This window comes from Asparagus officinalis, chromosome 6, assembly GCF_001876935.1.
Source record: "Asparagus officinalis chromosome 6, Aspof.V1, whole genome shotgun sequence".
In the NCBI taxonomy this organism is placed as follows: domain Eukaryota; kingdom Viridiplantae; phylum Streptophyta; class Magnoliopsida; order Asparagales; family Asparagaceae; genus Asparagus; species Asparagus officinalis.
Window position 1 is genome coordinate 50,216,688 of NC_033799.1, and position 15,013 is coordinate 50,231,700.

At 32.8% G+C, this 15,013-nt stretch overlaps 1 protein-coding gene across 2 annotated transcripts; it reads left to right on the forward strand.

Moving 5' to 3' along the window:
* On the forward strand, nucleotides 4,853-14,410 carry LOC109845179 (protein Mpv17). Of its 2 annotated transcripts, none has more exons than XM_020414396.1 (3): nucleotides 4,853-5,117; nucleotides 11,382-11,488; nucleotides 13,766-14,410. In XM_020414396.1, the coding sequence occupies exons 1-3, from the start codon at nucleotides 4,968-4,970 to the stop codon at nucleotides 14,175-14,177; spliced, it is 669 nt and encodes a 222-aa protein (XP_020269985.1). In that variant the 5' UTR covers nucleotides 4,853-4,967; the 3' UTR covers nucleotides 14,178-14,410. The 2 variants fall into 2 exon arrangements, with proteins under 2 accessions (XP_020269985.1, XP_020269986.1); XM_020414397.1 differs by having other exon boundaries at nucleotides 4,856-5,117; nucleotides 11,397-11,488; nucleotides 13,766-14,403.

Genomic DNA, 15,013 nt, shown 5'->3' on the forward strand with positions numbered 1-15,013 from the left:
CAAGGTAATATCCGACAATCTATGATTTCCCAATCATCATCTTTTGGTAGTCTCGGTAGTTGGAATTATGACGCTGTCCGAGCCAGAAAAAGCGTAATCAGGTTTATCATTCTTAAAAACATTCCTTTTAAATTAGTAGAAGATGATGAATTTGAAGATATGTTTAGAGATGATTTTTATCCCGCATTTACAAAATTTTCTCGTCAAACCTGTCAACGTGATATTTTAAAACATTATCAGGAGGAACAAGTAAAAATAATTTTTTATTTTAAAAATTTAAACTGTAAATTTTCTTTAACTTCTGATATTTGGACATCTAGAATATAAACTGGTTATTTATGTATCACGATGCGGCATAATTATGTACCAAAATTGCAAGTGTACAATTTATCAAGTTATAGTATAAAAAATATCGATCCCACGAGGAAGGTGATTTTAAGAGATTATTAAACTTGGTTCTTATATTTTGTGCGTGACAATTAGGAATAAAGAATAAGTGTGATCGTATGAGTGGTTATTTTGATTTATATGCAAGAGGTAATAAATTGAATTTTAGAGGAGAGAAGGAAGAATTAAAGAATAAATAAAATCATAAGGCAAGAAATATGGATTAATAAAATCAAGAAATAAAACTAAGAATGAAAGGAAAATTTAAGAAAGTTAAGATGAAGGATTCAAAAGAGGTAAGAAATCTAGAATATAATCAACTAACCAAATTCAATTACAAAATATAAACTATTCTCTTTTTATGAACTAATTACAAAATTAAAAAGAAAAGAGAAATCTAAACTATGAACAAGAAATAAATCTAATTACAAAGAAAATAAAAATCTAAACTACAAAATAAATTGCAGAAATTAAATGCAAGAAAATAAATCTACTCTATAAATTAAAGTGCAAAAAAAATAAGAAAGACAAGAAAGTAAATCTACACTACAAGCATGAATTTAAATCTAACTAATAAGCAATAATAAAGAAATTACTAAAAAGAAATAAAAGAGAAAAGAAATGCAAATCTTCAAATTGCTCTTCATCTCCATCCTCATCATTCAACAAAGAGGAGAAAGAACAAATTTAAAGAGGAAAAACTATTTTTATTAATTGCAACTAAAGTTACAATTTTTGGAAGGCCTTCTCAATTAAGAGTAGCCCTCCTCTCTAAAAGGAGTTTACAAAATTTTTCACACCCCTAACCCCTCACTCTCTACCTCTATTTATAGTAATCTTTAATGAATATGAGCCATTGGATTTGTCTTGAGCCCCAAGCAACAATCTCCACCTTTGATTTATTTGATTTTCAAAAGAAATTCAAAATCCAATTCTTGAGCCCATGTTCACTTGATTTTCAAAAGAATTTTCTTGCAAATTCCAAGCCCACAATTCTTGAGCCCATGTTCACTTGATTTTCAAAAGAATTTTCTTGCAAATTCCAAGCCCAAGTCCGGTCACAATTTCGGCCCAACTCTTTGCTGTGATTTTCAAAAATCAATTCAAGTCCAAGTCCGGTTCCTTATCTGCAGCCTATCATTTATTTGAGGAAAATGACAGGTCCGGTCCAATTTGAAGAGCTGCAGCAACAAATTGCAAGCAACCAAAATTTCGGCCCAATCAAAATCCAGCCCATGTATGTAAACATCCCCAAAACAAGTCCAATGTTAGCAATTAACAAGTCCGGCCCAATCAAGTTGCAGCAGCCCATATACATGATTTTCTCCAACAAATCTTCAGCAACCACAAAATCCGGCCCTCATTGAGAAGAAAAAAATGAAATGCAGCAATCAGTGTTGAAGTCCGGTCTTCACAATTGTGAAAATTCAATGCCAAGTCCGGCTCACATTTATGGGTGTAAATATATATTTTTTATGGGCTTTGGGCCTTCAAACTCAAATGAAAATAAAGAGGAGCTTGTGTTGGCTTCTTTTGGGCTTTTGATCATTTCCTCTTTTAAGCTTTTGCTTCATAGGCTTCTAAAATGCTACAAAATAGAGAAGAGATATTTTTAGAGGTTTTTATATTTAATAATATTTATTTATATTTTCATTCATTTATGTGAAAACTAATCTAACAACAATTATTAATTGTATATTTATTCATATAAAATAGATAATGAGGGTATAAAATTGTAATAAAATATGATTATCATATCACAGCACATTGGATTGACGAAAATTGGTAAATGTTTAAAAGAGTTGTTTCCTTTATTACAATTGAAGAGTCACATACTGATATTAATATTACAAATTTAATAATTGAAGAGCATATGGAACTAGAAATTGATCAAAGAATATTTTCTCTTTTACTAGATAATGCAAGTAATAACAATGTAGCTGTTAATTTTATCATAACAACTCTGTCATTGCCATGTCATGGTGATCTTTTTCATATTAGATGTATCTTTCATATTTTAAATTTAATTGTTCAAAGTACATTTACTGGAATTAAACCCATGATAAAAAAGATTAGAACAGTTGCTAATATGCATAATGTTTTTGAACAAAGAATTAAAAGATGTAAACAATTTTACAAAAGAAAAAAAAATATAAGCCCAGACTAATTCCAAAAGAAGTTGACCATAAGTGGAATTCTACCTATGCAGTGTTAAGTATGGCAATAGAATATAAAAAAAATTATAAATAATTTTATAAATTATTATGCTTCTAGTTCTAGCTCTGGTAGCACTTATGGAATAACTGAAAATAAAAGGACAATTATATGTAATTTAAATGAGATGTTACAAGTTTTTTATGATGCTACAATGTTATTATCTGGCTGTTATTATCCAATTATTACTTTAGCTGCTTTACAAATTTTAAATATTTAAATTTTTTTTAACAAATATCGTATGAATGATACTTTTGGAGCTACAATTTTTCAAGTGGAGAGAAAATTTAATAAGTATTTTAGGCATATTCCTTATATTTTTGGTTTGAGGGTTCTTATTGATCTATGTTTGAAGGATATTGGCCTTCGAAGTTTGTTACAATCATTGTATGGTGGACAGATTATAGACTAAGATGATTGATCCACCTTTACTTCTACTTTTCATTATTTAGCTATTAGAAATTATTTTTAAACATTATATGATGAATATGCAGCTAGACATGGTGTGGCTGCATAACAGTTTACAGCTTCGGCGCCTTCGAGCTTAGGTCGAGGTAAAAGTGTAAGTTTTGATAGGTATACAATGGTAGCTGAGCTAACTGGTGGATCTGGACTTGGATCATCATTAGAGGTTTCTAAAATAGATGAATATTTATCTGCTTCTTTAGTTAAATGTCAAGAATATGCTTTATATTTTTTTGTAAAGGTGGAGAGTATATAGATCAGTTTCATATCCTATACTTTCCACCATGGTTCGTGACTTACTAACAGTGCAGATTTCGACAATAGTTTCGGAATCCGCCTTCATCATAGCATGACGTTTGATCGACGACCACAAGACATACTTAGATTCGTATACTGTACAAACGGTGATGTGCTTACAAGATTAGTGGAGGTACGAGAAGCGAACGCAAGACATCGATCAGATGACTGGAATTGAAGATAAAATTGAAGAGTTTGGACTAGCAGATAGATATAAAGATTAAACAATATTCATCAAATTATAATTTTTATTTCTTAGCTTTAAATTTATAATGAATTATTTTAGAAATAGTTATAAATGATAGCGATATAGGTGAGTAGGTGCCAACCTAGTTGGGATGTACTTATCTATTGTGATGCGACGAATTCCGAAATAAATTTATGCTTGTAAAGGATTTACTCATTATTAATAAAGAAGTTATTTTTATTATCTTTTATTTTTATAATTTTTTGTATTTGTAATTTATGTCATTTCAAGTTATTATTAATATTATTATTTTTATTAGTATTTTTTGTAATTTTTATGCATATTTTAAAATTTAAAGAGATTTTAAAAAAAAAAAAATAAAATAAAAAAAGGTTAAAAAATCCGGGCCGGCCCGGAGCCCGGCCCGCTCAAGCCCAGGTCCGGGCTCCGGTTTTTCCCGGCCCGGGCCCGAAAAACCAGGTCCGAACCAGGCCGGGCTGACCCAGATGGACAGACCTATCCAAAAGGGGTGAAATAAGTTCCTTTTGAATCCCCTTAGTAATTTCCCAAACAAGTTTTATGTTCACTTATTTTTCCTTAGCTTAATTTATCCTATGTTTTCTTAACTCCCCTTCACTAGGTGCAAATCCAAGCAAGCCTTAAACGAAATAACTTCCATTCTTAAAACTTTGGGGGGTACTTTTCAGGGATAATTTTTTTTTCAAATTTAGTAATCAATAAAACATTAGGGCTTTAAAGTATAATGACCCTAATTGTTATAATAATGTAAATAATTTCTTTAAAAATACTTATAATTTAAAGAGTATATATCAAAGAAATTCTAAATTAAAGAGTCAGCATTCTATCAGAATCATCCGCATGCATTTTAGAACCATCCGCTTGCATTTGCGCGAATGCTATTCTCATCCTCACGAAAGGAAAATAGGGGAGCAGAATGGTAACTTGACCACCCCAACATGAATAGATTGTAGATTCAAATTAAACAGAGTAAACTACATATAACCTATCTCGTGTACATTTAGCTTTACACCCCAAACTAATTTATTAACAGCAAACACCCTGTGGATTTTCAATTTTAGAAGGATAAATCATTGATGTCACACCTTAAATACACCAAAGTTCTCTTTTCCTCAAAAATACCTTTATTTTTTGTACCAAAGTTAAGGAAATTAGGGAATTTTAAGTGCAAATAACCCTAAAAAAATAATAAATCATTTTTCGAAAAGTCAAAACTACCCTTAGGTCTTGGACTACCGTCACAGGTTAGAATATACCCAAGAAAAACCGCAATGGCGTGCTCAGCTATTTTTTATTTTCTCCCCATAAAAATTGAATACGGAGAAACTTTTTGACTAGAGAACTTTCTTCTTCTTCTTCCTCAGTTGGCGAAAAACAAATGCTGAAGCTATGGAGATGGTATCAGCACTGCTTGGCTGTTCATCCCGTGAAGACCCAAGTCGTCAGCTCTGGCTTTCTTTGGGGGCTCGGAGACATTGGAGCTCAGGCCATCACTCACCGTTCAATTACTTTGAATACCCAAAACCCAGTAATAATCTCTCCAGCTCCTTTTGCCCTTTTCTTGATTTTCCGATTCGAAGCTTCTTATGATGATCATTGAAGAAAACCCATGTTAGTTTTTGTTGGGTATCGTCTAGATTCCTTTTTTTTTTTGCTTGGTTTGATTAATTGGTGAATATATATATATTTTTGTAATATGCTGATTTAAGTAATGGAAAATGGTTACTGCATAAAGAGTTGAAGGGGTTTTCAATCCATTAAGTAATGGAAAATGGTTACTGCATAAAGAGTTGAAGGGTTTTCAATCCAAGAGTTACTCATTTACCCTCTTGTTTGATGATCTTGATCATGAGCTGTTATGACGATTATTGAAGAAACCCATGTTAAGGTTTTGTAGTTATTGAAGAAACCCATGTTAAGGTTTTGTCTGGATTCTTGTTTTTTGCCTGATTGGATTAGTTGGGGAACATACATGCTGATTGCAGTAATGTCGAATGGGAACCAAGTGAAGAGTTGAAGGATTTTAAATTCATTTTAAAAGGAGTTGCCCGCGGCCCATTTGCCCTTTTCTTGATTTTATGATTCTAAGCTCGTTATGCTGATTCTTGAGGAAAACCCAGGTAAATTCATCTAGATGCTTTTTTTTTTCTTTTTTACTTTTTTCCCCAGTGCTTGCATCCGTTGAGCACATATTATTAGGAATATGCTGATTAAAGTAATGGGAAATTGTTCTTATGTAAAGACTTGAAGAATTTCAATACATAAGTAATACCCTTTTGCTTTTTTATTTATTATTGATTGATTTTGATCCTAAGCTTGTGATGATCCTTGAAGAAACCCCATGCCTTTTTTGGGCATTACCTAGATTATTGTTTCTTTGCCTGACTAGATTATTTGGCAAACATATTGCTGGACTATGCTGATTAAAGTGATGGGGAAGGCCGGAATGGTATCACTCGCATAGTATTATATAAAGAGTTGTGAAGGATTTTCAGTTCGTTTGCACACAATGAGGACATAAGAATCATGACTTCATCCTTTGCAATGCAATCCTTTCCTGAGTTTCTGAAGTGTTGATGCTTGAAAAGTAGGGAAATGGAAACATGTTAAGCTACTGTTCATGGTGATTATTAGCAGCAGAGGCAGTTTGATCAAGAGAAGTTGTAACTCTATATTGTTAAGTTCAGAAAACAACCAAGTCTTGCAAATGGATTCATGCAATCCAGTATATACCACAATTCCTCTTAGAATCGCAATCCATATTTTACTTTATTGAGGTTTGGATTACTTGATATTTGTTTTGAAAATTTGGTTCTGGACATTGGGTAAGAGAAATCGATGTCACCCTGATGTAATGACAAGTAAGGGTGTTCTAAGAATTTACAATGGCCTAAGAGGGAAAATGGTAGGAGACTTTACTAGAAAATAGAATTAGATTAGCTACTTGGAATATATGTATACTTACCGGAAAGACAATAGAAATTAGTGGTTGCCATGATTAGAAGAAAGATAGATATAATTTGTTTACAATAAACTAAATGTATATGTGAAAAATCTAGAGAAATTAAAAAGACCGGATATAGACTTTGATACACGGGAAAAGAGGAGAATAAGAATGGAGTGGGAGTTCTTGTAGATAATATAATAAAGGAAAGTGTTGTAGATGTAAGAAGAGTTAGAGATAGAATAATACTAATGAAAGTTGTCTTAGGTGTAAAGCTTATTAATATTATTAGTACTTACGCACCACAAATAAGCTTGTCCGAGAGTACTAAAAGGAAATTTTGGGATAGATTAGATGAATTAGTACAATGAATCCCATTTGGAGAGAAATTACTTATAGGAGGAGATCTTAATGGGCATGTTGGTAAGAATAATAACGGATATGAGAGGATACATGGAGGTTTCAGGTATGAAGATAAGAATGATATGGATAAATCAATTCTAGAGTTTGCAATAGCGTATGCTTTGATAATAGCAAATACACTTTTTAGAGAAAGGGATGAACACTTAATAACCTTTAAAAGTGGTTTTAATAATAGTCAAATAGACTTTTTTTATTACTAGAATGACAGATAGGTTAATATGCAAGAATTGTAAAGTTATACCAAAAGAGAGTTTAAGTATACAACATAGATTGATGGTCTTAGACATATCTATTAAAAAGTAAAGTAGAAAAACTAATGTGAATAAAACAATAAGAACTAAATGATGGAATTTAAAAAAAAGAGAATTTAATACATTTTAAAGATAAGATAATGAAAGAAGATATATGGAACATAGATAATAAGACTAATATTATATGGAATAACATGTCTTCTTATCTTAAGAAAGTGGCTAAAAATATACTAGGGGAATCTAAAGGTTGTAGATTAGACGATAAAAAGAGTTGGTGGTGAAATGAGTGTGCAAAATGTTATTAGAGAGAAGAAAATTTTATATAGAGAGTGGTAAAAGTGTAGGAGTAGAGAAAACTTAGAAAAATATAAACTAGTAAGGAAAGAAGCAAAAAAACGGTTAGTGAGAATAAATACACAGCTTAGCTTGCTAAGGTTAGAGAAAGGAAGAGTAGAGATTTGGCTAATATTAGGTGTATTAAAAGTGAGGATCAAAGAGTTTTAGTGACCGACGAGGAAATAAAAGAGAGGTGAAGGGGTTACTTTTATCAATTATTTAATGATAATCAAACAAGTGAGCAAAATAGAGATTTTGACCATATAGTGAATGATAGAAACTATAGATATTGTCGTAACATTAGGATTTGCGAGGTTAAAGATATTCTAAAGAAAATAAAGAGTGGACCAGCTGTAGGAGACAATATCCCTATTGAAGTTTAGAAATATCTTGGAGATATAGGTTTAAGATAGTTAACTAAATATTTAATAAGATTATCGAGACGAAAAGAATACCGGATGAGTGGAGAATTAGTATTTTGATACCAATATATAAGAATGAAGGGGATATACAAACTTGTTCGAATTATCGATGTTTAAAATTCATGAGTCATACTATGAAACTTTGGGAGAAGGTAACTAAACAAAGACTAAGAAAAGAGATGCATATCTGAAAATCAATTTGGTTTTATGCATAGGAGGTCAATTATGAAACCTATACATATTTTAAGACGGTTGATGGAGAAATATAGAGAGAAGAGAAATGATCTACATATGGTTTTTATCGATCTAGAAAAAGCTTATGATAGAGTACCTAGAGAGGTAATATGGTAGGTGTTAGAAAAGAAACATGTATCTACTATATATATTAATGTGATTAAAAATATGTAGGATAGAGTAACAACTAGAGTAAGAACTAATGTAGCAGAGACTAAACCATTTTCTATTACCATAGGTTTACACCAAGGGTCAGTTTTAAGTCCTTATCTTTTTGCATTAGTTATGAACCAACTTACTAAGCACATTCAGGATGAAATTTACATGGTGTATGTTATTTACTGATGATATAGTATTATTGATGAAACTAGAAGAGACATTATTGCTAAAGTAGAAAGACGGAGACAAGCTCTGGAATCTAAATGTTTTAGAATTAGTAGAACAAAACAGAATATATGAAATGCATTTTTAGTAAAAGTAGGAAAGAAAGAGAACCTATGGTGTACATATTGATGGCCAAAAAATACCTAAAACTAATCATTTTCGTTATTTAGGATCTATAATTAGGCATGATAGTGGGATAGAAGATGATGCTGTGCATCAAATTAAATTGGGATGGTTAAAATAGAGGAGTGCTTCGGGAGTCTTATTGGATCGTAGAATACTAATGAAACTAAAGAAAAAAATCCTATAGGACGGTTATAAGACTAATTATGCTTTATGGGTTAGAATGTTAGGCAATTAAAAAACAACATGTTCAAAATATGAGTGTAGCAGAAATGAGAATGTTGCGATGGTCTTGTGGGTGCATATTAAAAGATAGGATAAGAAGTGAATGTATCTGTAGTAAATTAGAGGTTGCGCCTATTGAGGATAAAATGAGAGAAAATAGATTAAGATGGTTTGATCATAATGTACAAATGAGACCTCTTAGTGTACCGATTAGAAAAAATGATAATATTAAAGTTAATGGTGCTAGGAGATCTAGAGGTCGACCTAGAATGACTTGGTCAGAAGCAATTAAGAAGGATATGATTAAGACTAACGTAATGGAGGAAATGACCCACAACAGAATGTAATGGAGAAATATGATTCATGTAGCTGCCCCTAAACATTTGGGATAAAAGCTTAGTTGTTGTTGTTGTTGTTGTACATTAGGTAAGAGAAGGCTATGCAGAAGGACTCCAATGGCTTGGTCTAGACAAATTATAAGGAATTTGGAAATTAAGTGTGAGAGGAAGTGATAACTTGAAATACTTGTATTTCATGTATTCTCGAAACCCATGGAATTGCTGAAGTCAATTATATTCTAAGAACCGACTGATGCAGCTAGAGCTGATCTTGTTGAAGAAACATAACAGGTTGTGTCCTTTTCAGGATCTTAATTAATATTACATGATATGGGAAATTCAAAATTTAAAGTAACCTTAATTTTATAGGAGTGAGTATGTTTGAGAATCTTTCTGCATCCATTTGGTTTATTTTATGCCTCAGAGACTATTGCTCTTCCATATAGCAGTTTTCATCTTATTTCTTCATGACCTTATCTGATTAGCGAATTTGTGTTTGTTTCCTACAGTTGCAAAAAATTTCAATGCATGCCAAAATGGTCTTTTATGGAGTCAAGTTTGTGATGGGGTTTTTCCGTCATAGTTAATGACTTGTCTAAAAGCCCAATAGAAAGTACAGGTTGATGTCTGATTGTAAAAATTTGATCAAATTCTTTTGTGGAGCTTTCTTCACTTCAAGTCATGCTTTAGTTTCGAACAATTTTCATCTGAGAAGGCTGGATGATGATAATTAGTACCACCAAAGAGCGTCACTGGTTTGACACCATGACCTCAACATTCATTTGAGGAGCAATGTTTGTTCTTTTTTGCAATAATATTGGGAACAAGAATTTAAGGCCATCCTCACAATTAAAAATTATAATGTGAGGCTATATTGAATTGTGTTTATACAACGACAACAATTGCTTTGTCCCCAAATTTTCGAGTCTGCTACATAAATCTTACTCTTCCATTCTGATATGTTGAGGGCTATCTCCTCCACTAAGTTAAGCATTATTGTATCTTTCTTCATAGTTTCTAATCAATTCTATTAGGCCTAGCTCTAGTCCTATCTCCATTATCACTATTCACTTGTGTTTATATATTTAAAATTTCTTGATAAGTATACTAGGCATCAAGCACATACTGGAATCTTTGTGTTAAGAATAAATAGCATGAAAAACTAAGAAATTTGATATGCATTACTAGCCAATCTTCCAAGTGAAATAAACTTCAAAGAGCATACTATTTTGATGCAGGTTGAATTAGTTCAACTGAGTTTAATCGCAAGCTCCTAAAAGAAGCAAAAAGGGAATTAATTCTTCGTGTCTGTTATTCTCAATCATGTTGAATTTTATTGTTATATCAATTCTAATAAAATCAAGAATCTAACTGTTAAAGATTACAAGGCAGTTTGGGGTCTTTCTCTCTGATTAGCATGAGTGCTTCTTTTTATTTTTTCAGTTTAGCTCCGTCAATCCGCTATGCTATAAGTCTGATGTGGATTTCACCATCAACTAGATCCTTCCAAAATATTTTCTTACATTGTTTATCCATGTTCGGTGTGTGTTTCATTATCTTCTACAAGAATATAAAATTATAGCATGCCTTATTTAACCTTTCCCTATATCCTACGGTCCTTCATGTTCCTATGTTACTACGATCAGGTATGTGGTACTGCTTTTATATACCTCTTATTTTTCTTCTTATCTTATATCTCTTTTGGATATAAGCATTATCCTGCATCTGCAGATTTCTTTAAAATATATATGGTTTATTGAAGCCCGATGACAGTTGAGAATTCTCATCAAACCTGTTCTTCCTGATGGTCTTAAGTTTATACTTTATAGTGATGTGAATACTTGGGGGAGGGTTGAGAGAGATTCTATGTTAAATCCAAAGTAGTGAGGGGGAAAAACAAATTAGATCTTTTTAGTCATCTGTATTAGTTGGACTCAACTTACTACTTGTTCTACTTTAGTAAACTGAGACAATACTTGAAGTCAAAGAGTACTTATTTTATTCCTGAATCACAAGTTTCTAATCATTCAATGTGATATTGCAATATTGAGATTTGTTTATAGAGTAGCTTTGCAGAATGCTGTTGTGTGGTTGAGAAAATAATTGCCGTAGTTATTTTCTGCCCAGGGGAGTAAAGAAGAGTTCAAAATCAATTGGCAAAGGGTGGCTACAACAAGTATGTTTGGGTTTGCATTTGTTGGACCAGTTGGCCACTATTGGTAAGTCATGGATTAATTGTTTCTTTATTGTCTATTGAATAGGATTGGAATTGTAAGTTTCCGTTTTATATTTAATATTTTTGGTTCAGCTGATTATTTCTTCATCTAAATGTGAATGAATTTTTTTAAGCTGAAAAACGAAAACATTGTCTGCAAGCTTGCTACATGATGATAAGTGGCTCCCTAAGTTGCATAGGTACGGGTGCCGCTGTGTGTATGGGAATAGGACGCGGAAAATTTGTTAAAGGTAGGGTTCAGAGACGGCTAAAACTCATGGGATATAATCAAAGTTCTAACCTATATATATATAAATGACCCTTTTAAATCGTAGCTCTAAAGTTGAAACGAACTTGACCGTTATCCAACAAGTTATAAAAGTGGATGTGAAGTGTATGATATATAACCAAGAAATGTATAACGGATGTTTTAGATTAAATAAGCATTGCGTAATTGAGTACATGTCTGAATAAATATATGCATATATTTATGGAGTGTCCAAGAAGTGTCAGGTACGGGTAAGACACGTGTCGGCCTCGTGTATGGCTTCATATTAAAAGTACCCAGGTAACATAGGTGGCTTCTATTGAGGATAGAATAAGAGAAATCGATTGAAATGGTTTGGCCATGTGTAACAGCGGCCACAAAATGCACCAATTAGGATAGATGATAAGAATGTAGTGAATGGAGTAAGGAGGACAAATGGTAGACCTAGTAGAATTGGGTTGGACTCAGTTAAGTAGGATATGATAGTGTGTATGTAACAAAACTGAGCGGAAAATAGGCTTCATGTAACCCACCCAAAAAATTCGGGATAGAGGGCTTTATTTTGTTTTTGTTGTTGCTACATGATGATGGTTTTAATTTGTTGAAGTAGTCTTTCATGCAAATGTGAAGCTGTACTTAGAATGATGTTTCTATGAACTGACAAGTACTTTAATTGGATTCATAATTGAGGTGGAGCTTAATATGTAAGCATGAACGATGCAAGCAACCAAGCTTTTGTCTCAATAATAAATGCTGAGATTCTATAAGAAGTCACAGCTCCGAAACCAGACTTTGGCCTTAGTTTTCTACAAGAGGGAAAAACATGCAAGGCATTGGGATATAGTGTTTGCTGAGAGATGCATTCTGTGCCAGAAGGCTAGTTCCCATTTCAAGTGGTTGCTTGGATAATATTCTTGACCCAATTGCTCATTAGGAGTTTAGTTCTGTTATATTTTTACTTCCCTCTTTCTACTTCCACCAAGAGACCCTTGGAGGGGTTATTCTCTGATTGCATTATCTAAAAACCATAACTTTGTTGGTGGAATTAGCATGCGAGATTCTCCCACAGTTCACATTGTCCAGTTTTACATTAAATTCAATGCTCGAGGAACATTGCATAAATAATCGAGTACTTATATTTAGGATTATTTGGTTTATCCTCTTAATGTGGGCATGCAGTTACTGCACATGAAGTTTAGAATATATAGGTGACCTTCTGATTGTATTATAATCCTGAAATTAACTGTAGCATTGATTTGGATTTTGGGTAATGCTTTTGGAGTTGAGATGGGCTGTTAATCCTATTGAGGAAGTATTTATTTCAAAATATTGGTGTACTGATACGAGTTTCCACCTTATTTGGCAAAATGAGCTGCCAAGAGATAGGAGTGTTGATGTCCACCTGTTTTAACGAGATGGACCTCAACCCTACTCTATCTCTTATAGCTCACTTACCAGTATGAGCTGCTAGCTTATACCCATTTTTTCCTTTGAATATTTGTTATCAACATGCTTGTTAAAACCTGTGCCTTGAATTCACGTCTAGGAAGTCACTTCAAGCTAGCCATTTTTTATGATATAGTTATGTTGGTATTTCCTAGTGGAACAAAGGTTCTATTTATGATTCCTAGTTGAAACAGAATGCAAGATATCTATACATAATTGTCCAGAGATCTCTAGTATTTAGATACAGTTTTATAAAGAGGAGATTGTAATCTTCAAGGATACTTGAATTTTTGTGAGGTAGAGAGAACCAAATTTTTGTACTCTTCTCAAATCTTTCTAGTGGAAGATGGTCGCTTCTTACAATTCTTTTGTGTTCTTTTTTTATTATGAATCTTCTTTATGCATAAATATGACTACTTTTTTGGTGGTGCTTATCTGTGTGCATACTGACAGTTTACATAGCATAGTCTTTATGCGATTCAGAACTCAAGAAATTGTAGTCCTTCCACATGGCAGGGTATGCTGTAATCTTTTACGTGACTTCTGAATCTTTCTTTTCATATACAGGTACGAATACTTAGACCGCTTCATCAGACTTCGTCTTCAGCTGCAACCAAAAACGTTCAAGTTCGTCGCCACCAAAGTCGCTACTGATGGATTCATTTTCGGCCCTTTAGATCTTCTAATATTTTTCTCATACATGGGATTTGCATCTGGGAAGAACACCGACCAAGTTAAGACAGACGTAAAGAGAGATTTTCTTCCTAGCCTTCTTGTCGGAGGAACAGTTTGGCCAATTGTTCAGATTGCAAATTTCCGATATGTGCCAGTGAGGTATCAGCTTCTTTATGTGAACTTGTTTTGCTTGTTGGACAGCTCATTCTTGTCTTGGATTGAGCAACAAGGGGATGCTTCTTGGAAACGCTGGTTTACTTCTGCTGCTCATCATTCTGTGGAAGATCACAAACGTGGATCTTGATTATTTCTATAATTTTTTTCCTTTTCCCAATTAGCCATCTGAGTTTTTTTTGATCAAATGCAAGTTGGATGATGTATTTTTGTCACTGCTTCTGTGGAGACGGGTGATTCCAGTTTTGCTTTCTGATGTACCTGAAAAATTCAATGAGTTACGTGCACTTGCATGTTATAAAATTCGATGGAATACAGGAAGTTATATTTCTATCTAATGTTTGAATGATTAACTAGAGTTATGAAAGGAATTAGTAGTTGCAATTGCTATATTGGTTTTTCCCATTTTTTGAAAATTTAAGTTGAGTAGTATGGGCGTTCGGAGTGGATTTCCCCTGCAATTCCCACAAATATCCCGTGCTCCCGAGTGCTACTTGGCTCTCCCGCAGTGGAGATACAATTACGAGGACTTCCCTATTTTTGTTCTGCGGCTTTTGCTAGAAACCACCTTATATTTAGCGTCAATTTATATAAACTATCTTATATTTCTAGTTTATATTTAAATTACCTATAAAGTTAGTTTTTTTTTCAATTAATCACATGACCCCACTTTGTTGCTAAAATTTTCATGAAATCCTAACAATGCCCTCAATCTCATGGTTGAGCATATGACCCCTCTTGTTGATGCTTTGCGAGCTTTCCACACTAAGGGGGTGTTTGGTTCACTATTTTTATAGAAAAGTTAATAGAAAAGGCTGACAATGGCATTTCTATAAATAATTTTTTTTTGTAGATTCCTATAAACTGTGTTTGGTTTCAAAAAATTTACAGAAAAGTTTTCTATAAAGTACAAAAAAGTACCTCATTTTATGAAAATCAAATTCCTCTCAAAATGGTGTGAAATCA